General features: G+C 41.4%; 1 protein-coding gene across 1 annotated transcript in view; it reads left to right on the top strand.

The window, feature by feature from the left end:
- Positions 1-22,845, top strand: part of b4galt1l (DP-Gal:betaGlcNAc beta 1,4- galactosyltransferase, polypeptide 1, like) — a 40,895-nt gene that overhangs the window by 12,680 nt on the left and 5,370 nt on the right. The window contains exons 2-5 of the mRNA XM_050041857.1: positions 4,482-4,717; positions 19,384-19,571; positions 22,045-22,167; positions 22,730-22,834. Of these exons, the coding sequence (XP_049897814.1) occupies positions 4,482-4,717; positions 19,384-19,571; positions 22,045-22,167; positions 22,730-22,834 (652 nt within the window). The remainder of the gene's footprint in view (positions 1-4,481; positions 4,718-19,383; positions 19,572-22,044; positions 22,168-22,729; positions 22,835-22,845) is intronic.

Below are 22,845 nucleotides of genomic sequence, written 5' to 3'. Positions count from 1 at the left end.
AAAAACTCATTGAGATTTAAAACCTCTTTTCCAAGAGTGACCTGGCCAAGACGGCAGCACAAAAGCAAAATGGTTACACCAAACACACAAGACGCAAATAAAATACGATCACTCATCATACACACTACAGGAAAACCAGAGTGGGATTACATGATTACACCGTGCAATCACAAGATCCAATTGAACTTAATTCTCTGTCTTTTATAATTGTCTTGAATTCCCCCAGAGTTACAAGATGTGTCAATTTCAAGTCCTTCTGCACATCGTTCCAGGTAGACGGGGCAGAAAATTTAAAAGCCTTTTTGCCCAGTTCAGTTCTGACTCTTGGGACCTGCATCTGTATGATGTCCTGAGAACGCAGGCCAAATCGGCTGAGGTTTCTACACGTGTAAACACAAATGTGTAGGCAGAAGTCCAAGAATAGATTTATAAATAAAAGTCAGCCAGTGAGAGAGTCTACGAACATACAAAGATGGACAATGTGCGATGGCATATAAGGAACAGTGATGTACACGATAGCTGCAACCAGTAATAAAACGCAAAGCACAGTGGTATACACTATCCAATTTCTTTAAAAACTGATCAGGAGCATTCATAAAAAGCAGGTCTCCATAGTCCAACAAGGGTAAAAACGTTGTGGTGATCAAATGTTTTCTGACTTGCAATGAAAAACATGATTTATTTCTAAAAAAGAAACCCAATTTCAATTTCAGCTTAGAAACGAGTTTATCGATGTGCAGTTTAAAGGACAGGTTCTCATCAATTAGAATGCCTAAGTATTTATAAGATGTGACCATATCAATTTCAACCCCATGAACAGTTGACAACCTAGGAAGGTGAGATGGAAGCTGCTTGCCTTTTGAAAATAGCATGGTCTTTGATTTATCTGCATTCAGCACTAACTTGAGCTGAGTCAAACGGAACTGAACAGTGTCAAAGGCTGACTGCAACAACTCAAGCGATTTTAAAGCTGAAGAAGAAGAACAATAAATTACTGTATCATCAGCATAAAAATGGGACACAGCATCAGACAAGTTATCACAAAGATTATTCACATAAATTGTGAACAGCAGTGGCCCTAATATGGAACCTTGAGGCACGCCCTTTAGAACAGGGAGGAAAGAGGAAAAAGACCCGGCGGCCTGGACACACTGCGTTCTACCTGATAAATAATTAGAGAACCAGTTTACAGCCTGGTTAGATAAGCCAATCTTGTGGAGTCTATCTGCCAGGATGACATGGTCGACTGTGTCAAATGCCTTTGACAAGTCTATAAAAAGAGCTGCACAATATTTCCGGCCGTCTAGTGCCTCTATGATGTCATTTACCACTTTAACAGCGGCAGTTATTGTACTGTGCTGTTTACGAAAACCTGACTGATATTGTGAGAGGAGACCATGAGCATCTAAAAAGCATTTGAGTTGTTCACTGACCAACTTTTCTAAAACTTTGGAGAGAACACACCATTTAGAGATTGGCCTATAGTTGTTAACTACGGAGGGATCACCACCTTTCAGCAGGGGAAGAACATAAGCAGACTTCCATATTCTCGGAATCTTATTTTCAGAAATAGTTAAATTAAAAATATGACACAGAGGTTCTGCTATAAAATCTGCAGCTGACCTCAAAAAGAAGGGCTAAAGATTGTCAGGTCCGGCAGATTTACTTAGATCCAATTGCTGTAGAGCCCTAAGGACCTCAGTTACATCAAAAGGAGTCAGATCAAATCAAAAGCTCCATCGGACACTGCGGCACACTCAAGGAGATTATTCAAGATCTTTAATCCAAATTAAATTCTAACGTCAAAAATGCTCTAAAAAAGCAAAGAGAGAATAAATTATTTAAAGCTGCAGTAGGCAGTTTTATTTTTGTGTCTGTGCCTGCGCGGTCAGAGGAAGTATGTTTTCAGATTGTCTGTCTCATTCTCTTGAACACAACATCTCAAGACCGCCTCAATATAATTTCTTTAAATTTGGCACAAACGTCCACTTGGACCGAAGAATAAACTGATTAGAATTTTGTGGTCAAAGGTCAGCTTGACTGTGACATCATCATGTTTTAACGTCATATCTCAGGAACAGAAGGGGAGACATTTGGTCAGATACTGAATTGGTGACTCTAATCTTGAAACTGTGCTGATTGTATAGATCTTCTGTGTGTGAAGCATCCATGTTTTAGTGTTTGTAGTTTATCTGCAGCGACATTTATATTTGAAGCTTTTTCTGGCTTCATGGCTTCATGTCAGTGTGGACAGACAGGGACAGAAAACTTTAACAGCAACTCGACCCGTTCGCAGATTCATACAACTGCAAGGTAATAACTCTAGTTTTGGTGTCGTAGGACAAAAATCCCATAATAACCTTAGATCAAGTGTTGTCAAGAGATAAAACTAGACTCCTGCTTGTCGTCTGGTTTTCAGGAGATTTCGTCCAATCACAGGTCATTTCAGAGAGAGCGAGCGTTCCTATTGGCTGTTCTACAGATGCAGAGAAATGAGAGAAAATGATGCTAATGTTGCTAATACTTTAGCCATCTGCTAACTGGCGCTAAAGGCTCATGGCTGCAGGTTTATGTTTCTGTAGCTAACGTTCACTAGAGCCTTGAATCACAGCGTGTCCTCCGCCTCACTCCCCGCCGCGACGCACCACCTCACAGGGAGGAGAGCAGCAGCAGCTCCGGAGACTGACCCCCAGTCAGCAGCTGCAGCATCCTGAATCCAGACAGATCAAACCTCAGCTCAGGGGCCGGAGGGCCCCGACTCCCCGCTGGATCAAAGAACTTTCTGTTTACTGAATTGATTTCTAAACACTCTGGTATTTTGTTACACTGTGATACCGTCCAGCCTGTCACCTGTAAACAACTCAAAATAATCACATAACAAGTAACTTTAGTACTCACTCTTAGAAAACTCAGTTAAAATGGACGACTGCACATTTAAATGGAGAGATCAGTGCTTAAAAATAAAGTGCTTCAATTCCAAATATGTAATTTCCCCCAAGCCCCTCCCACTTCCTTTGCCTCCTGGCAGCTCCTGTCTTATAATATGATTTTAACTCATTTACACTTCACTAATGAACACTGCTCTCCTCCTCCTCCTCCTCCTCCTCACTGAACATGTTTGATTTGTGTCTTCATGTTATTATCGTACCATATTCAGAGGTGGGAGGATGTGAAGACACTGAAATCAGAATAATATAAAGTCCTCAGCTGCTCTGATGAAACACTGCCAGACGACTCTCAGCTCCTGTTTTCTGTCCGTCATGAAACAATCAGACTGATGACTGAAGGATTTCAGAGTCAGACTCATCCAGTGTGAGGTCGGACTGACCTGAAGGCACCACGTGTTCATAAACATGAGCCAAGCTCAGTTTGGTCACAGAGAGCAGATCTGACCTGAGAGCAGTTTGTAACTGTGTCAGGGTGGAAAAGTACCAGCTGCAGTAAACCCCTGTGTCTGTGTTAAACTCTGCAGGAACATATTTGTCTGATGACACACTGTTTAAGTCTCAGTCTCAATATAAAACTCACTGTGAACTCAGTATCTGTGGTCGGGGTTCTGTCCTAATGTTCTGCAAAGTTTTACAGAACCAGATAAATACTCATTTTTATCCTCTGTTATGTGATTAAAGGGAGTTGGTTCATTGAGACAAGCAGTAGGTGGCGCTAGTCCTCGATCAGTATACTGCTGCAGAAGATGGAGTGAAACAAAGGAAAATATGAATGTATAATAATAGCGGAGAGCACAGAGACAGTTTGAGCAGCCAGTACTGAAGCTGGTGCAAACTTCAGCTGTTAAAAGCCTCCTGAGACGACGCAGCGACTGTTCGTCAAGTCTGTGTCATTGTTTATTAACTGAAGTTGTTAATAAACAAGAAGCACCAACTTGTACACCTCCCCTAAGCATAAAAACTCTGTGATATTTCACTATTTTTTCCAAATTCTTTTCTGAGTTTTCCACTTGGGTCAAATAAAATCCAAAATTCAGTTTTCTCATCTAAAATATTTTCAGATATTTATTTGTATTTTATGTACAGTTTAGTTGTGATTGGAGATCGTTTGTCACCAGCCAGCCACCATGTTGTTTTCAAACGAGCCAAATCCAACTCACATTACGTCATCCATCAGCAGGAGTGTTAATTGGTCCGGTCTGGTGCAGTGCATTCTGGTACTTGTAGGTTTTCTACCTTTTGAGCAACACAGCTCATTTCCTGTGTTTTTCCTGCTCATGTAGCGCCGGTTTCAAAAGTATTTGTCGTTCTGCTGCAGAGACAGAGTAGTGTAATGAAAAGACTGACCTCTCTGCAGTCAAATACTTCTTTAACTAAAATATCTTCACCTGAGGAGAAGTTCATCTGAAGAAGCTTCTAAAGCTCTTGTCTCCGCTCCGTCTCTCTGCAGTCAGATATAAAGTTGTTGTTGTGATGTCAGAGCGTCCTGCTGGCCGTCTGAAGCTCACAGATGTCTGGTGTTTGTGTCCTCAGTGGGTCCTCTGCGGGTGGAGTTCAACATTCCAGTGAACTTGGAGCAGATAAAAAAAGACAACCCCAACCTGCAGCTGGGCGGACGCTTCAAACCCAAAGACTGTGTGGCACAGCAGAAGGTCGCCATCATCATCCCCTTCCGCAAACGAGACGAACACCTCAAGTACTGGCTGTACTACCTGCACCCCATCCTGCAGAGGCAGCAGCTCGACTACGGAGTCTACGTCATCAACCAGGTACCACACACAGCTGGCACAAACACACCACAGCATACACACCTGAACATGTTCATCAGCTGTAGAGGAGCTGGAAGGTTGTTCCCTTCAGACAGAGCCAGGCTAACTGTTTCCCTTTGTTTCCAGTCTTTATGCTAAGCTAACTGTTTGCCTTTGTTTCCAGTCTTTATGCTAAGCTAACTGTTTCCCTTTGTTTCCAGTCTTTATGCTAAGCTAAGCTAATCAGTAGGACCAGTCTGAACATCAGACTCTCTCTGTTTAAATGTTGAACTGTTCCTTTAAAGCACTGTTTATATTCCATGGGCATAACTATAACGATCAGTTTGTGACATAATGATTGTGTCAACATAATGATCACTGATTTATAGAAACAAACATGGACGTCTGGTGTTAGCTCAGTGAAGGTAAATAAATCCAGATGAATGTATGTGGTGTTCTGACCCTGATGTCACTGGCTGGTCCTCACAGGTGTGTGTGGAGTCAGGTGTCACTGGAGGCTCAGAGTGAAAACATTAGCTCAGGGCGTGTCGCTGAAAAGATCCTGCAAACGTCTTTTGTTGCAGTGAAATATGAATATCTGCTTAAACACACACACACAGGGAGTGTGCGTGTGTGTGTATCAGTGGTTGGATTATTGTACAGGTTCATAATGGGCTGGCCCAGGGGCCTGACGGGTCAGGTGGCTCCTGACTTTGAATCTGTTAGTCTGTCTCTTGTGTCAGAGGGGTGGGGGAATGTCACATCATATATATCCATGCTGACTGGAGATGCAGAGAATATTTTTGACTGCTTACACATGAGAGTTAATAATGCTACTCCTCAGTTTAGTAGTATGAGCCAGAGGTGTGGACTCGTGTCACATAACTTGGACTTGAGTCAGACTTGATCTAAATGACTCTATCACAGGACTGACACACAGAGACAGACAACCATTCACACCAATTAACCTGCGTGTCTTTGGACTGTGGGAGGAAGCTGGAGCACCTGGAGGAAACCCACGCTGACACAGGGAGAACATGTCAGAGCACTTGGAGGAAACCCACGCTGACACAGGGAGAACATGTCAGAGCAGCTGGTGACTGTGCTAACCACTGCACCACCGTGCTGCGCTCTCATTTGACAGCTCTTTTAAATGTGGCGCTAAACGTTACGGAGTCATTAGAGCGCCGGACTCGAAGGAAAATCTTGTTGTATTTCATGTTATTTTGTGTTTTTTCTTTAGAATGAATGGGTAAGTTAGTGGTTACTGTGTGTTGGGTTATCAGAAACAACAGTAACTGAAACTGACATCCCTGAAACTTACCACAGAGGAAGAGATGCAAAATGACTGAAACCATAAACCCACCACAGAAACAGATTCAAAGAGATGCAAAACCGTCTGCAGTTGTTTAGTATCTTTGACTCTGTCTCTTGTGTAGGAGGCATGGCCTCTTCCCTGTCTGTGCCCATGTTGTTAATGTTACATAATCCCTTGATGCTGATGTCTTATCAGAACTTTTTCAGTCTGACTGGAAACCAGTGCAAACAGTGGAGCTCATAGGAATGTAATGATTAACTCCTCACAAACATCACAGATCTCTCAGCTTCCTCATTGTGTTTTCAATATGGACGCTCTGATCCTGTCACACTCAGTACTGACACTACGAATACTATCATCACGACTACTACTACTGCAGATGTTTGACATTAAAACCAAAACTCCAGAAAAGGAAATGAACTCTGCCTGTCGAGCTGCTGGAAGACTTTTAATGTGAAACATCTGTAAATGAAGAACATCTGTCTGTTTATTGGCAGCAGTCGCGCCGGATTCATTTCAGAAGTGTGGGGGCCAAAAAGTGCTGTGCGTCTGGGGCTTGTCACCATGTGGGCGTGGCTACCTGTGTAATGTCCAGTTAATAATAGGGACTAGTAAAAGGTGCGTAGTGATCAGGGATTGAAGTACAGCCTGAGTTGAGTGTGAGCTTGCGCAACAGCGGCAACAGTGTGTTTTAGTGAAAGCAGCAGTATCTTGCAGCAAGTTACAGCTCGTCCTCTCTCATTAAAAAGATGGTGAAGAAAGACAAAGAGTCAGATAATGTATTTAATCACGAACTTTATCTTGGGAGAAAAAAAGCAAACAGTTTATTTCTTAACAGTGTTTGCATGAAACCTGAACACTTTGAACCCTTTATGGATAGGGCTGTACCCAAATATTTGGATATTTGGATATTCGAATATTCGTTTCTATGGGTAGGTATTCGTTATGAAAATTTGGTATTCGATATTCTTTTTTTTCTTTTCTTTTTTTTTTTTTTAACATATTTTTATATAGCTGTTTTTTCGTTATCTTTTGAATTTAATATGAATTATGGAACCGTTTTTGTCAACGTTTGTTTCCCCCGTTTTGTACAATTAATTACTGTATAAAGTTTCAACAAGTTTCTTTTGCAGTGCGTGACACAAGTGTGTTTTGAAAACGACCGCGGACTGTCACCTGCTCAACACGTCAGTACCTTCGGATGCCGTGACAGTAATAGCCTAGTGATTATAATAACAATAATGTCAAAATATCATTTACAGACCGATTTAACAGACGATCACTGCTGCCCGACCCGCAGGTCCATTTTCGGGTGCCGTGGGTTACGGGTCGACCCGCGCATCACTACTCAGCTCAGTCTATAAGGCTGTACACAACAGTAAGGCTATAGACATTATATTCTATTCAGGCCGGCAGAACCAGCAGCACATCGGCTCTACAGTGCACGGCACTGCTGATTCACCATTTTATTGCAGCACAATGTGTGCTGCAACCAATTACTTACAGAGGCTTCCTACAGCTTGTTTCAACGGTTCCGATTTAATCAGAAGACAAATTAAACAGGATGACTAGCCAATGTGAAAATCAAAAGAAAGCACAGAATAATGTACTGAAGGAGACTGTTGTGCCATCACATCTTTTTGTGGTTTGAGAGCAAAGATCCGGTCGCCGCTGTGCAAAACTCCGCAATACAATTCTCAAACTTGATTGAAAATCAATTTCGGAGTGGGGCTGGTTCGGAACGGCGGTGTTTCGGAATGGAGGGCTGTCCCCTGTTGGAACATTGTGCGCACACAGCCCTTCACCACCTGGATCCTAAAATAAACACCTGTTTTATTACATAATCATGCTTCCGTGTTGCGCCATTCATAAAGATCCTATTTCTGTCATTCAAATAACAAGAATTGTGGTTTAATACTCTTAATTATAACAGCCAACTTATTGAAAAATGACGGGTTTAAATCATAATTAAAATCCCGTCATAATTTAAATCCCGTCCCGGACATAACGTGCACGGGCTCGGGCTGGGTCGGGCTGGATTTTTTGGGCCCGATCTAAGCTCTATTAGCCGCTCTCGTTTCCCCTGAGCCGCCTCAAGTGCCTGCTCTCGCCCTGCAGCTATGCGGAGTCCCTCCTGATCAAAACGCCGCACCACATCTGTGCGCAGCAGGTCCAGGGCCTCTGTAGCCTATGTAGTCAGGCAGGCTGCATATCACATCAAAAGCACAGATCTATGCATTCATGATATGAAAGAGATAAATGTAAGTCAGACAAATTGAGTTTAAATTCAGATTCTTTATTTTTGTTTTATGATTGTGTACTACGGAGCCGCGGAGGGGCATTGAGAAAAAAATAAAATACACCAGCGCTAGAAATGTTTGATTGCGAACCAGATAGGCCTACAATTTGGCTCGTTTTTGATTTATTTCTATTTTTTGTAACTGGGGAGTTCTTACAATAGGTGCCAGGGTTAGTGGGGATTACTGCTAGGTGCTGTTGGATAGAGCCAGACGGCTGAGAGTCTACCTGGAGCCTGCCGAGGATGCTCGAGGCTTTACCGGGCTGGTGAGGCAGTAACAGGTGTGCACAACTGAGTGCCTACTGGAGGCTGTATCTTTCTCTCTATGGCCCCTCTCTGTATTTTACCTACCGTGTAAGTTGAAGTGAAGAGTGAAAGTCTTTTTTACCATAAGTAATGTAATATAGGGACCTTTGATTCGGCTTAAAAATAATGTGGCAGGAGGGTAAAAGTGGGGGGGGGGGGCAATGGCCCCCCTGGCCCCCCCACTTCCGGCGCCGTTGATTGGCAGCAGCTTAAAAAACACTCAAACATACATGTACACAGTTTTAATCCAGTGTCCTCGTGTTAACTCATCATTTCTCGTTATTTTCCAAATAGATTTAAAACAAAACCATCATCAGGGTATTTTTATATGTAAATCTCTCTGTTTCTTTTCTCTGTTAAACAGTTTGAAATGTTTGATGACTCATCCTGGGCTCGGGCATTTATACAAGTTTACAAAATGAGACTCTGCAGGTTTACATGTAGGAACTGAATGTGTAAACTTTTTGTATCTTTTAGCGGCAGATACCGCTTGTATCCCCCACAGGGGGGACTTATCTTGTCTTCAGGCACATCATGCACAAAGAACTGTGGATACTTCATTCCCACCAAGGATACACACATGATCCTTGAAAATTGTCTGAAGGAAGCAGAGTTAATTCTTACAGGTATTTTAGATATAGTCTGAGTCTTGAGATGAAAATGTTAATTAGTTTCAGTTGATGAAAATTCAAAACTTTCTATTCAACTTTTAATCCTGATGTTTTCTGTTTTTTCTCTCTTTAAACTGACCCAGTGAGGCTAACTCATGGATCATAAATCAGACTCAAGGCGACAGGTTGTATAAAATAATGTGTGTGTCATGTCTCCAGCAGTGTGTGACAGGTTTAAGGGCTGATTTACGAGCACACACTTACTGATCATCATTTGAAAAGCTCAACATCTTTCTATTTATGCTCTCAATAAATAACTAATGTGAGCCAACTAGGATTTGTCCCCAGGTTCATTGTAAACTCTGACTTATCCATGTGACTGTTAAGAAGCAGAAACATAACTTGTTTCTTCATGTGCAACATGTTAGTCTGGAGGTTTAAACTGGTGTCCTCTCACAGAGTTGGTGATTCAAACTAAACTTTCATCTCTGTCAGAGGAAACTGATCTGAGCTCGCTTAGCGCCCAGCAAAGCTTTAACTCTTCCAGCCTCCATGACTCAGTTTACTTTCTGTCGTCAGTTCATCAGAACAGATAAATGTTTGTTCTTCATGATTAAAATATCAACACATTAGAACAAAGATCAGCTTTGTGAGTTTTCAGCAGCTTCAGAGCGTCTGTGTCTGACAACTGATGGAATAAAGGTCTGCACTGGGTTAAAGTGAGGAGCTGATCCCAGTCTGAGGCTGAACTGACTGATCACACAGCCACACAGAGACAAGCAGACACATGTTTTGACTGAATGTAAATGAGCTGCTGGCATGAAGTCACCTGTCTTTCCTACCTGTGTGTGAGTCAGGCTCAGTTCACGCCTATCACTAAATACCTCACACTGATATCAGAACATTCAGTTGTTTTAGCAACTGATTAATGGTGTCAGTGATGATGATGATGATGATGTTGAACCTTAAATATCTTTAGGTTTCAGACTGTCGTCAGCGAGGCCTCAGAGGTTTCATTGCTATTTAACATCTTATAAACTAATCTGTTCATCTAGGAGGGAGAAGAAGAATAAAAATAATGGTTAGCTGCAGGTTGTAGTTCAACACCACCCGATGAGACACTGCAGCCACTTCTGTCCTGACATATATACCACATATACCTGTCCATATGTTGTATATACCACATATACCTGTCCATATGTTGTATATACCACATATACCTGTCTATACACTGTACCACATACACCTGTTCATATACTGTAGTAGGTGGTGTCCACACTGAAGCTGAGCTCAGACTGATTTAACATCCTGACTGATTTATAAAAATGAAGCAGCAGCATCATCATGAGAAACTTCACTGATATTCTTCTCTCTAATCTCAAACATGCACACGCCACAAGATTTGAAAACACTTGCTCATCACACTCTACAGGATGTTATTAAGATGATTGTACCTGAGGGAGCCTGAATGCATCACCTGTCTTTATCTCATGGGGACGCAAATGTAAACAAAGCAGAGAGCGAATGACCTGCTGTAAAGTTAACACTGCTTTGCATTTAGATCAACAACAGCACAGGTCTGGATGAGGAGGTGGTGAACACAGCTCGTCTGTTCTTCAGGTGTTAAATGTCACTTTGAATCTTTGTCCAGGGAAAAAGTTTTTTGGGATTAACAGAATGTACAAAATATACATGATTTTGGCTACTGTTCAGATCTGTTCCCAAAACATGTCCAATGTTACATTAAATCCCTTCCTTGTACTACTGATCTAAAATATAGTCCTGCACTGTTGAAACTGTCACTGGATGACATGTCACGAACAGCAGAAATAATCGACAGACAGACAGACAGACAGACAGACAGACAGACAGACAGACAGACAGACAGACCCACCCACCCTGCTGCTGAGGATAGAGGGGACATTTTGTCCACTGGCAACTTTGGTAAAATATTTTTCTGCCTCTGCACCAGCGTTAGCTGCTGCCGGAAGTATTATGTTTCCAGGTTGTCTGTCTGAGGATTTTTTTTTCTAATTTGGCACGACTGTCCACTTGGACTTAACAACAAACTGATACGATTTTAGTGGTCATATGTCAAAGGTCAAGGTCACTGTGACCTTGTCTCTCATTCTCATGAACATGATATCTCAAGAACAACTATAGGAAATTTCTTCACATTTGGTTCACACATCCAGTTGAAGTCAACAATAAACTGATTAGATTTTAGGGATCAAAGGTGAAGGTCACTGTGATCTTGAGTTCATTTCATTATCGTGAATGTGATATCTCAGAAATTTGAAAGAAATGTCCTCTTGGACCTAGGTGAACTGATGAGAATTTGGTGGTCGAAGATGAAAGGTCACTGTGACCTCATCTGTGTGAATCTTGTAAACGCCATTTCTCAGAAACACCTAGAAGGAATGTTTTCCAAATTTGGCACAAATGTCCACTTGGACTCAATGAGCTGATTAGTATTTTGTTGGTCAAAGGTCAAAGGTCAGTGTGACCTCACAAAACATGTTTTTGTCCATAACTGAAGAATTCATTCACTAATTCTGACCAAACTTGACACAAATGTCTAACAGGATAAAATAATGAAGGTCAAAGGTCAGCTTGACTGTGACATCATCATGTTTTAACGTCATATCTCAGGAACAGAAGGGGATTGATTGTATAGATCTTCGGTGTGTGAAGCATCCATGTTTTCACTGACATGGATGGAGACTGTCAGAGACAACCACAGGGTGGGCTGGTGGGCGGAGTCATACAACCACGGGATGGACTAGTGGGCGGAGTCATACAACCACAGGGTGGACTGGTGGGCGGAGTCATACAACCATGGGGTGGACTGGTGGGCGGAGTCATACAACCACAGGGTGGACTGGTGGGCGGAGTCATACAACCACGGGGTGGGGATTATAGTTTTATTATAAAAATAAGGAACATTTCAAACACTTGTGTGTCACGCTGTATCACACAGAAAAACGTGAAACAAACACAGGAACCATCACAGATCTGTTAATCAGAGTTGTTGATGGTGCACGTTAATGAATCTGTGTGTGTGTGTGTGTGTGTGTGTGTGTGTGTGTGTTTTAACTGCATGGGGCTCTGTGATGTCTAACAGAAGATAAAGCACATTTTAAACTCTGTTTCTGTAAAGTCTTCTCACTGCTCTTTGTTTGTTTGTGACTCACAGTTGTTCTTCTCTCTCCTGTCTGTCCTTCCTCCTCCTCCTCCTCCTCCTCCTCCTTTACTGTAGTTTCCTCCTCACTCTGCCTCCCTTGCTCACACCGCCTCCCCCTTCCTTCCTCCCCCCTCCCTCTGCATGTCAGGCATTTCTGACCAATGGCTGTGGCTGCTGGAGACGTTGAGACCCGCCCCCTGCTCGGTCTCGGCCAATAGCAGTCTGCTCTGGTAATTCGGGCTTCTCTTTTTTTCTACTTGCTTCTACTCTTCTCTTTGTTTCTGGCAGCAGAGCAGGAACCAGACGTCATGTACAGACCACATTAGCGTACATGTAGAACATCTGTTAAACATGCTGCAGTGTGAACTGAACGTTCTGTGTCTTCACTAACCTCTGAGGACACGTCCTCTTTTTCCTCCTCAGACGTCTCTGCACAGTCACACACATTAATGTACAGCACCATTATACTGTCTCATATTTTATATACATGATTACAGTTAGTGTACCGGGGCTGGTACAGTGTTTCCTGATCTGACACCATCATGATACCTAATTCTTCACAGCTGGGATTTTAAATACTGCATTCGATAATGTGATTTTTTTCAGTTTCCCTTAAGTTTTTTAACACTATACCACAGGAGAAAGTTGAATCATACACTTCCAGAGACTGTTTATCATAAGACATGTTTTCAGTCTTTGTGACGTTTATTTCAGCAGCATCGTACACAGCAGAGAGAAGTGCTGAACAAACTAAACAGTTCTTACGTCTCCACACCGGTGAAAGATGAGATTCAGATTCAGATTCAGATTCAGATTCAGAATACTTTATTAATCCCCGGGGGGAAATTGTTTTTGTTCAAGATCAAGGGCTTTGTGTTGTCAGGTTGTCTGTCTGACCATCCGTCTCATTCTCATTAACGAAATATATTTAAAAAGGCATTGAGGAAATTTCTTTAGATTTGGCACAAACATCCACTTCGACTTGATGATGAACTGATCAGAATTTGGTGGTTAGAGGTCACTCGTTTGTCCTACTCTTGTCATTACAATATCTTAAGAATACTTAAAGGGATTGTTGTTGTTGTTGTTTTTTCAAATTTGGCACAAACATCTACTTTGACTCAAGGATGTACTGGTCAGATTTCGGAAATAAAAGGTTGAGGTCATTGTGACATTGCATCTGTCTCATTGTCATGAACACAAAATCTCAGAACACACTCAGGAAATTTCTTCAAATTTGGCACAAACGTCCACTTGACCTGAAGAATAAACTGATTGAAATTTGGTTGTCAAAGGTCACTGTGACCTTGTTAGTCATATTATTGTTATTACAATATCTTAAAACCACCTTGAGGGAATCTTCTTTAAATTTGGCACAAACATTCACTTTCACTCCGTGATGAGCTGATTAGAGTTTGGTGGCTAAAGGTCAACATCATTGTGACGGTGCATCTGTCTTATTCTCGTGGATGTAATATGTCAAGAATGCCTGGAGGGATTTCTTCAAATTTGGCACAAACATCTACTTGGACTGAAGAATACACTGATTAGATTTTGGTGTCAAAGGTAAAAGGCCACTGTGACCTCATTGTCTTGTAGCCTGGTGTGATGTTACTCTGTCTAAAACAAGAGAAGAAGAACACAGTGAGGCGTCAGGTGTGATGTTACTCTGTCTAAAACAAGAGAAGAAGAAGAACACGGTGAGGCGTCAGGTGTGATGTTACTGAAGAAGAACACGGTGAGGCGTCAGGTGTGATGTTACTCTGTCTAAAACAAGAGAAGAAGAACACGGTGAGGCGTCAGGTGTGATGTTACTCTGTCTAAAACAAGAGAAGAAGAACACAGTGTGCTGCGTCTCTGAGTTAAACGTGTTGAGGCGGCGCTCTGTCGGCCCTACAGGTAGTAAACAACACCTGAGAGCTCACCGCAGGTGTTGGTTGCTTAGCAACCTGCAGTCTGTTTACTGCAGTGTGCTGTCATAGTAACCTGAGGAGGAGGAATTATTATCACTTCCTCATATCAGCGTCAGGTTCTTTATATGAAGCAGTGAGAGTTCACCTGATCAGGTGTGTGTGTGACCTCATTCTGTCAGTGTCCACATAAAGACCTGTTCTTAACCTGTGGGGAATTCAGGGACTCTTCAAACAGCAACCTCAAATAAATCCACTCATATTTACCAACCACAGTGTTTCAACACAGTGTGACACACACACACACACACACACACACACACACACACACACACACACACACACACACACACAGTCTTCCTCTCCTGGTACTTCACCTCAACATGTGTGCGTACAGATCTGTTTCTAAATTACATCAAAGGGTGACTTTGGTATTTTTCAACCTGGACCTCAGTTTTCCATGTTTTTGTGTCTGATGTGAACAATGATGTTTGAAACTGGTCCAGTACTGAGAGAGAGCGTCGCAGCCGACGGCAGTAAAAACACTCATGTTCATGTCCACAGTGTCCGTCCACTAACAGTGTTTGTGTTCGTCACTGACAGGATCAGACTGTTATTCTGAGTGTGTGACATCACTATGAAAGGATCCCTACAGAGATAGAGCTTTGTGTTAAAGAGTCAGATCCTGAAATCACCGTCACCAAACCCACCAGACTGCATTTAGATCCACAGTCATGTTAGTGTGTATAGAGGCAGCATGTTGTCACATCTAACTGGTGCATTAAGGGTTAATTTAAACCAAACCAGAGCTGGTGATTGTTGTAACAGTGGAAAGATGAACAAGATGGTTTCTGTGAGTTTTATTGTGTTTCTGTTGACTCTGAGTGAAGTGTGTTTAATGATGACAGAGTGAGTGTTTATTTAAATGCAGTCTGGTGGGTTTGGTGACGGTGATTTCAGGGCTGTTTCTGGATCTGACTCTTTAACACAAAGCTCTATCTCTGTAGGGATCCTTTCATCATGATGTCACACACTCAGAATAACAGTCTGATCCTGTCAGTGACAAACACAAACACTGTTAGCAGACAGACATCGACAGTGTGAACATGCTGAGTGCTGCGCTCTCTCTCAGTACTGAACTTATTTAAAGTTAGACATGAAACAGGTGAAAACAGAGTCCAGGTTAAAAAATACAGAATTGATTCTTTAAAACATCGAGGAGAGTTCAGGTCTTCAGTTACTGCAGTTTTAGAGTGAATACTATAAATATATATTTGTCTACTGCAATTCTGATGGTTTATTACAGTAGTTATGACAATATATTTATTACTGATTTAAGTGACATTGTATGTAATATTTTAAATAGTACTAGGATTAACTGATTCAATTTTGGTAGGCAAAAGTCAAGGTCACTGCGACCTTTCCTGTGTCATTCTCGTGAATGCGATATCATAAGAATGCCGCAAAGGGATTATTTCGAATTTGACACAAATTTTCACTTGGACTTAATGAATTGATCAGATTTTGGTGCTTATCAATCAATCAGTCAATCTTTATTTATAGAGCACTTTTCATACGATAAAATGTAGCACAAAGTGCTTTACATGTTAAAAGAAGAGCCCCCTCATCCTCAATAGATCCCCCATAGACCCCTTCACCTCCCTCACCCCCCATCCAGGTGCGATGAAAGAAGAAGAGAAATATAGGAAAAATAGGAAGAAAAAATAAGGCAGAGCACGGACCAGAGATCACAACCTGGCAACCCAGCCGCTGCTTATAGGTCAAAGGTCAAGGTCACTGTGACCTTGTGTCTATCTGATTCTTGTAAACACAATATCTCAAGAACACTCAGGGAAATTTCTTCAAGTGAGGCACAAACGTCTACTGGGACTCAACATGAACCTATTAGAATTGGTGGTGGTGGTCAAAGTTAAGGTCACTGTGACCTTGCATCCATTTCATATCTCAAGAACACTTTGAGAAAGTTTCTTCAAATTTGGCATGAACATCCACTATGAGTTAAGGATGAACTTATTTGAATTTGGGGTCAAAGGTTAAAGTTCAAGGTCACTGTGACTTTGTCGCATTCTCATGAGCACACTTTCTCAATGCCTGGAGGGAATTTGTTCAAACTTGGCACAAACATTCCCTCAGTTTCAAGAATAAACTGATTCGAATTTGGTGGTCGAAGGTCAAAGGTCAATGTGACTTTACATTGGTCCGCATCTCATTTTGTGATATTTCAAGAAAGCCTTGAAGGAAGTTCCTCAAATTTGGCACAAACGTCCACTTGGACTCAACAATGAGCTGACTAGAATTTTGTTGGTCAAAGGTCAGTGTGACCTCACAAAACATGTTTTTGTCCATAACTGAAGAATTCATTCACTAATTCTGACCAAACTTGACACAAATGTCTAACAGGATAAAATAATGAAGGTCAAAAGGTCAAAGGTCAGCTTGACTGTGACATCATCATGTTTTAACGTCATATCTCAGGAACAGAAGGGGAGACATTTGGTCAGATACTGAATTGGTGACTCTAATCTTGACACTGTGCTGATTGTATAGATCTTCTGTGTGTGAAGCATCCATGTTTTCACTGACATGGATGGAGACTGGAAGTACAGTTTAATGGGTTGGTGGAGGCGTACAACCACGTGGCAGTAATTCTAGTTTCGTAATGTCAGCAGATCACAGTAAATTAATTACTAATATTGATATTTAATTTATTTTCTCTCTGAATAAAAGGTGACGTCCTTCATCAAAAATTAAATTCAGTTTTCCTGATTTGTGTCTTTGGTTCATCAGATAATGAAAATAAACTGAATGGTTGAATATATTTTCTGCTGCTGTAAACCTCTGGATGTGATGATGTCACATCAGCTGATTACATTCAGTCAGATACAGGAAGTAAATGGGGCGATAAATATACTGACATTAATTTATAGTCTAAAATATTAAAAGACAGCAGTCTCGATCCTCAGAGGAAAACTCCGTGTGGTGAGGAAACACATACCAACAGTCATGAGAGCTGATAGTTACATAATGAAGTTATATCAGATGGACCAGTAGAACCAGTCTAGACCAGTACAATCACTCTGACAGCCAAAGAACCTCTGCTGAACCCAGTTAGTGTGAAATAAACAAAGACAGTGAAGAGGAAGAAGAGTGACGTCATTAAAGAGTTAAACAGAGACAAACATGAAGACATTAGTCTCTACAGCTCAGAGTCACATCTGTAAATAGTTCTTCTTTCTGTAAAAGAGTTCTTCTCTCTGTGTTGTTCTCATCATCCTCTGAGTTCTTCTCTCTGTGTTGTTCTCATCATCCTCTGAGTTCTTCTCTCTGTATTGTTCTCATCATCCTCTGAGTTCTTCTCTCTGTATTGTTCTCATCAGAGAATCATCAGATCTCGTGTGCAGAGCCAGACCAACGACTCCTCTGATCACTGATTTTATCTGTTGATGATAGGATTAATCACTTCAATCTCTCAAACACCAGAAAGCAGTAAAAAAGCTTTTCACAGCTTCACGTCTTTAATTTAAAGTTTTAATTTACAGTTTTAAAACTGATCTGACCGACAGTCAAACCAACAAATATTCCATTTAGCATCATATGATAAAGACAAGCAGCACATTTTGATGCTGACTCTTAAACCGTGTTTCCACCAGGCTGTCTGGTTTAGTTCAGTCATGAGAACATCATTTTTGGGTTTGTCTAAAGTTATGAACACTTATTTGTCTCCATGTATTTTTGGTCCTGTTCTTGTCTCTGTGCTGCGTCATGTGAATGTTCCACAATAAGGAGGCGCTGGGTTTATGACCGTACGGGTTACGTACAGTTCTGAGGGAACTTTACAGGAAGTATTTGGTGGAAATGTGACTGTTAGTGACTCAGCTGAAGAGATCGTTGTGATTTTTCTGAACAACATTGAAATTAAAATGTGGTTGTTCTTTACTGTTTTGGGGTTTTTGATTTTAACTCTTTAGTTATGCTGAAAAATATATTTTAAAAGATCAAGGTCTTAACTGTTCAACCACATAATGGGCCTAATTATTTCTTGAATATCGTACATGATGGATGTCAGAGGTCAGATCTGACAGAGTTTATAAAGAAGACTCAGAATCCAAAATACTTCATTGATCGCTGAGGGGAAACTGTGATCCATTACAGCAGCTGTAACAGGCTGCATGCACGGTCGGCACTAAGATCTACAAAGATCACTGAGATCTAAAAGTTCTATATTTATTAATTTGACAGCAGTCTCAGTGAGGAGACATTTTACTTTTGAAGTTCTTTAAGTTCTCATAATGCTGATCAAAATACTAAGTTTCAAACCATAGTGCTTCTTTAGTTTGGATTTAGAGGAGGTACAGAGTCGACCTGATAGTTTAGACACAGCTGATAGAAATATTATTTAATGAATTTATCATAAAATAAAAATCTGACCTGAACCTGTGCAGCATTCACACCTTTATGGAAACCAGGAAGTGAGACAGGAAGTCCTTGTGATGTGGTTAACTCCTTTTATACCTGATTAAATTAGAAATCTGACAGAGCTGACAAAAATCTGAGACACATCTTTAAAATGAAAAATATACTTAAAAACAAAAATGATTATAACATTTAATTTTTGACTCTGATGTTATCAGTACAGACTGTTAGTTTATATTTTAAAGGCTTTAACATGTTTATAATAGTTTGAAGTTGTGACGAGTCTGTTTTCCACAGAGCAAGTTTAAAGTTTAAATTTTACAGTAGATTAAAATATCTTATGAATCAGATTTATTTAATACATATAAATCCTTTCCAAATAATGTGTCACCCCAGTAATGACATTAGTGTGTTGATAAGTTACCATTTTAAGTTTTTTTTGTCCCATTTCATAAGAATAGGTTTCAACACAGCAAACAAACTGATAAACGTCAGTTGTCGTTTTTTTTTGACGAACAGAAATCTCTTCAACATCTCTGAGTTTAAAGATCAGGTTTAAAGATGTGAATGTTTCAGGAGGGTGTGTTTGTGTGGGTTTAACCCAGTGTGTGTCTGTGTGGGTCAGGATGGAGACGAGACCTTTAACCGAGCCAAGCTGCTGAACGTGGGCTACATGGAGGCTCTGAAGGAGTACGACTACGAGTGCTTCGTCTTCAGCGACGTGGACCTGATTCCCATGGACGACCGCAACACCTACAAGTGCTTCAGTCAGCCTCGACACCTGTCCGTGTCCATGGACAAGTTCGGCTTCAGGTGAGACCACACCTGTGCAATGATGCGTCACTGTTATGGACCAGTGGAATTTTTCAGTGTGAAGCTTCAGTTTGTTTGTTTTAGTGGTGATGACTGATGTTTGTGTTCTGCTGCTGCTCAGACTGATCTTTGTCTTTGTGTCAACTATCGTCACTCTGTGTGTGTGTGTGTGTGTGTGTGTGTGTGTGTGTGTGTGTGTGTGTGTTTTGGAGGAAACTACTGAGCTGTGGCTTTGCATGTTCTGGCAGTGACACCACAGAGGAAGAGATCAGCTCTCAAACTCCGCCATCTGTCAGGCTCCTCACTTCCTGTTTCCTGTAGACACACACACACACACTCAGGATAATCTGATTAAATTTGACGAATGTCTTTTCACTTCCTGTTGTTGTTAAAATGTGACAGTCGGACACATTAAGCTCCAGAGTGTTGGATTTGAAGTGAGTCTAATAGTTGTGTTCCTGTTCCCTCAGAATGAGCTGTTTATATCTACACAGGGAGCAGGTCCTCATCTACAGAGATCAGCATGTTGCTCCGCCATGTTTCTACAGTAGCCCAGAACGGACAAACCAAACACTGACTGTAGATAGAGACATTCACGTTGTCACTGTAGTTAACAGCCTCTCTACAACGAGCAGTGTCAGAGGAACACAGATATTGTAACCTGAAACTGTTTAATTCAATGTTTTTACCGGATTAAATCAGCAGAGTCTCATTTATAAACACTGTGTGCGCACAAACTGAGGCCTGAAGGAGGCGTCAACACTGATCAAGTTGTGATCTATAAAAACAGACTTGATGGGAGAAAAAGACTGACTGTAGGAACTGTTGAATATTTTTAGTATGACTCTGAGCCTTCTGTCTCCAAGTCCTGAAGACAAACTTGTGTCTCCAAGTCCTGAAGACAAACTTCTGTCTTAAAGTCCTGAAGACAAACTTGTGTCTCCAACTCCTGAAGACAAACTTGTGTCTCAAAGTCCTGAAGACAAACTTCTGTCTTAAAGTCCTGGAGACAAACTTGTGTCTCCAAGTCCTGAAGACAAACTTGTGTCTTAAAGTCCTGAAGACAAACTTGTGTCTCAAAGTCCTGAAGACAGACTTGTGTCTCAAAGTCCTGAAGACAAACGTCTCCAAACAGCCATAAAACAACATCATTTAACAGCAGTGTCAGATCCAGCTCAGTAACAACCGTCAGGTTTCACAGACAAACTGTTGCTTCTTTATTAGCATTAGCATGTTTACATTGTATAAATTAGCCTAGCGGCTAGCAGAGCTTGTTCCTCTGTTTAACAAATGACATGTAACCTTATACTTTTCCTTCTAACTGTTGGTTTAAGTCTCTGCGTCTCCTGACAGAACAGCTCAGTTCATATTTGTCATCCTAACATTGTTGAAACAGCAGCTGATGTTTCTGTAGTGAGACGTTAGCGGAGTGAGATGGTGACATCATTGTTTCCTGTATTTTGACCTGTATTTTCAAAATCAAATATTTCCACACTGCTGATTTATTCCTGAGTGACGTTATCCTCATCATCCTCCTCTTGCCTGCTGCAAGTTGACAGTGACACAGATGTTTTCACTTTGCATTGATGATATTGGATCATTGATCATTGACCTCATATATCGATTCAGATCGATGGATCATTACAGGTCAGTGTCTGACAGTGTTAGTGACTGTGAAACAAACAAACAGTAATATCTGCTGTGATGGGGTTATGGTCGACAGTGGAAGGAAGCTCCAGAGTTTACATCCGAAAAACGAGGACGACGAGGACATCTAACTGGTCTACTGTCCTTGTCCCAGTATATAAGCACGGGAGGGGAATCCATTTATTGAGCCAAGTATGTCCGACTCCTCTACGATAGGTGGAGATATGCCCCCTTTCAGCTTGTTAGTATTGGACCTTTTTCCTGTTGACCTATTACGTCACAGACCAAACAATGGACAAACAAGTTAGCTGCGGTTAGCTAGCAGCTAACTGGTACCATGGTGGACAACTTTACAGCTCTGTACATTTGGTCCGTCCAAAAAGTCACAGCTCTGGATGTAGATTTCTCCATGTTGTTACCGGCTTCTTCTTCTCTTACACATTTAATGCTATTGGACTTCCGGGTCAAAGCCCGGGGCGGAAAATGTGGAGCATGCTCAGAGCGCCTCGGCCAGTTTGGGTCTGATTGACTGTATACATGCAGGAGTCACATGATCTGGGTGTGTTAGTCCCACTGTGACACATTCACTGCAGGACCATTTCACTCACACTGACATGTTCACAGGGATTTTAAAAGTCTGACACAATAAATCCATTTTCTGTGTGTGTTCATATGAAGGTTCAGTCTCTCAGGTTTTACTGGATCTTCTTCAGGACCTCAGATCAGAGTTTTACTGACTGTGTGTTTCTGAAAGGTTTCAACTTTTTGTACAGGTTTTCTGTTGTAGTCAAAAGTGTGACAGTCTGTCTGTCTGTCTGTCCTGCAGGTTACCATATAATCAGTATTTTGGAGGCGTGTCCTCGATGAGTAAAGACCAGTACCTGAAGATCAATGGCTTCCCCAACAACTACTGGGGCTGGGGCGGAGAGGACGACGACATCTACAACAGGTAACACACAGAAAATATACACAATATAATCTGTCCACTTTGTGACAAATAAATCTGTCACCATATGGGTGATTGAGAATGAACGAATACTTTGCATATGTATTTCCACACAGGTGTGTAGGAGAGGGAAAAATACTAATGAATAATTTGTTTACATGGCAAGAATCATTTTAAAGAAACAGAACAGAGAATAAATACACAGGTCACACATCATGACTTTAATTTGTTATCACAGTGTTGATTAATGTTTCTGTTGAACATGTCTGGTTGTGAGTTATTGATTGATTAGTTCATGAAATCAATCAGATAAAAGCGTTGTGTTTGTTCACAGTTGTTTCTCCTCATATTAACATATATCATGTCTCATATCTTCCTCGGACACAGAGTGAGGTCCGATGTCTTCCTCAGTTGTTGAGAGTTTGTCTCGCAGCTGTGTGACCGAGACACAGTTCATGTTTGTGTTCGTCTCCTGCTGCGGTTTGATCCTCTGTTGTTCTCTGTTTCTGCTCTGACCTTTGACCTCAGCACTGTTTGTCTGAACTGGACCATGTTCTGTTTTCAGGTTGGCCTCTAAAGGCATGTCCATCTCCAGACCCAGCGGCGAGATGGGGAAGTGTCGGATGATCCGCCATGAGAGAGACCAAAAGAACGAGCCCAATCCTCAGAGGTAAAACACCT

This window comes from Epinephelus moara, chromosome 4 (genome assembly GCF_006386435.1).
Source record: "Epinephelus moara isolate mb chromosome 4, YSFRI_EMoa_1.0, whole genome shotgun sequence".
Taxonomy (NCBI): Eukaryota; Metazoa; Chordata; class Actinopteri; order Perciformes; family Serranidae; genus Epinephelus; species Epinephelus moara.
The sequence above is the reverse complement of the archived record's forward strand: the minus strand, read 5'-3'. Positions and strand labels throughout refer to the sequence as shown.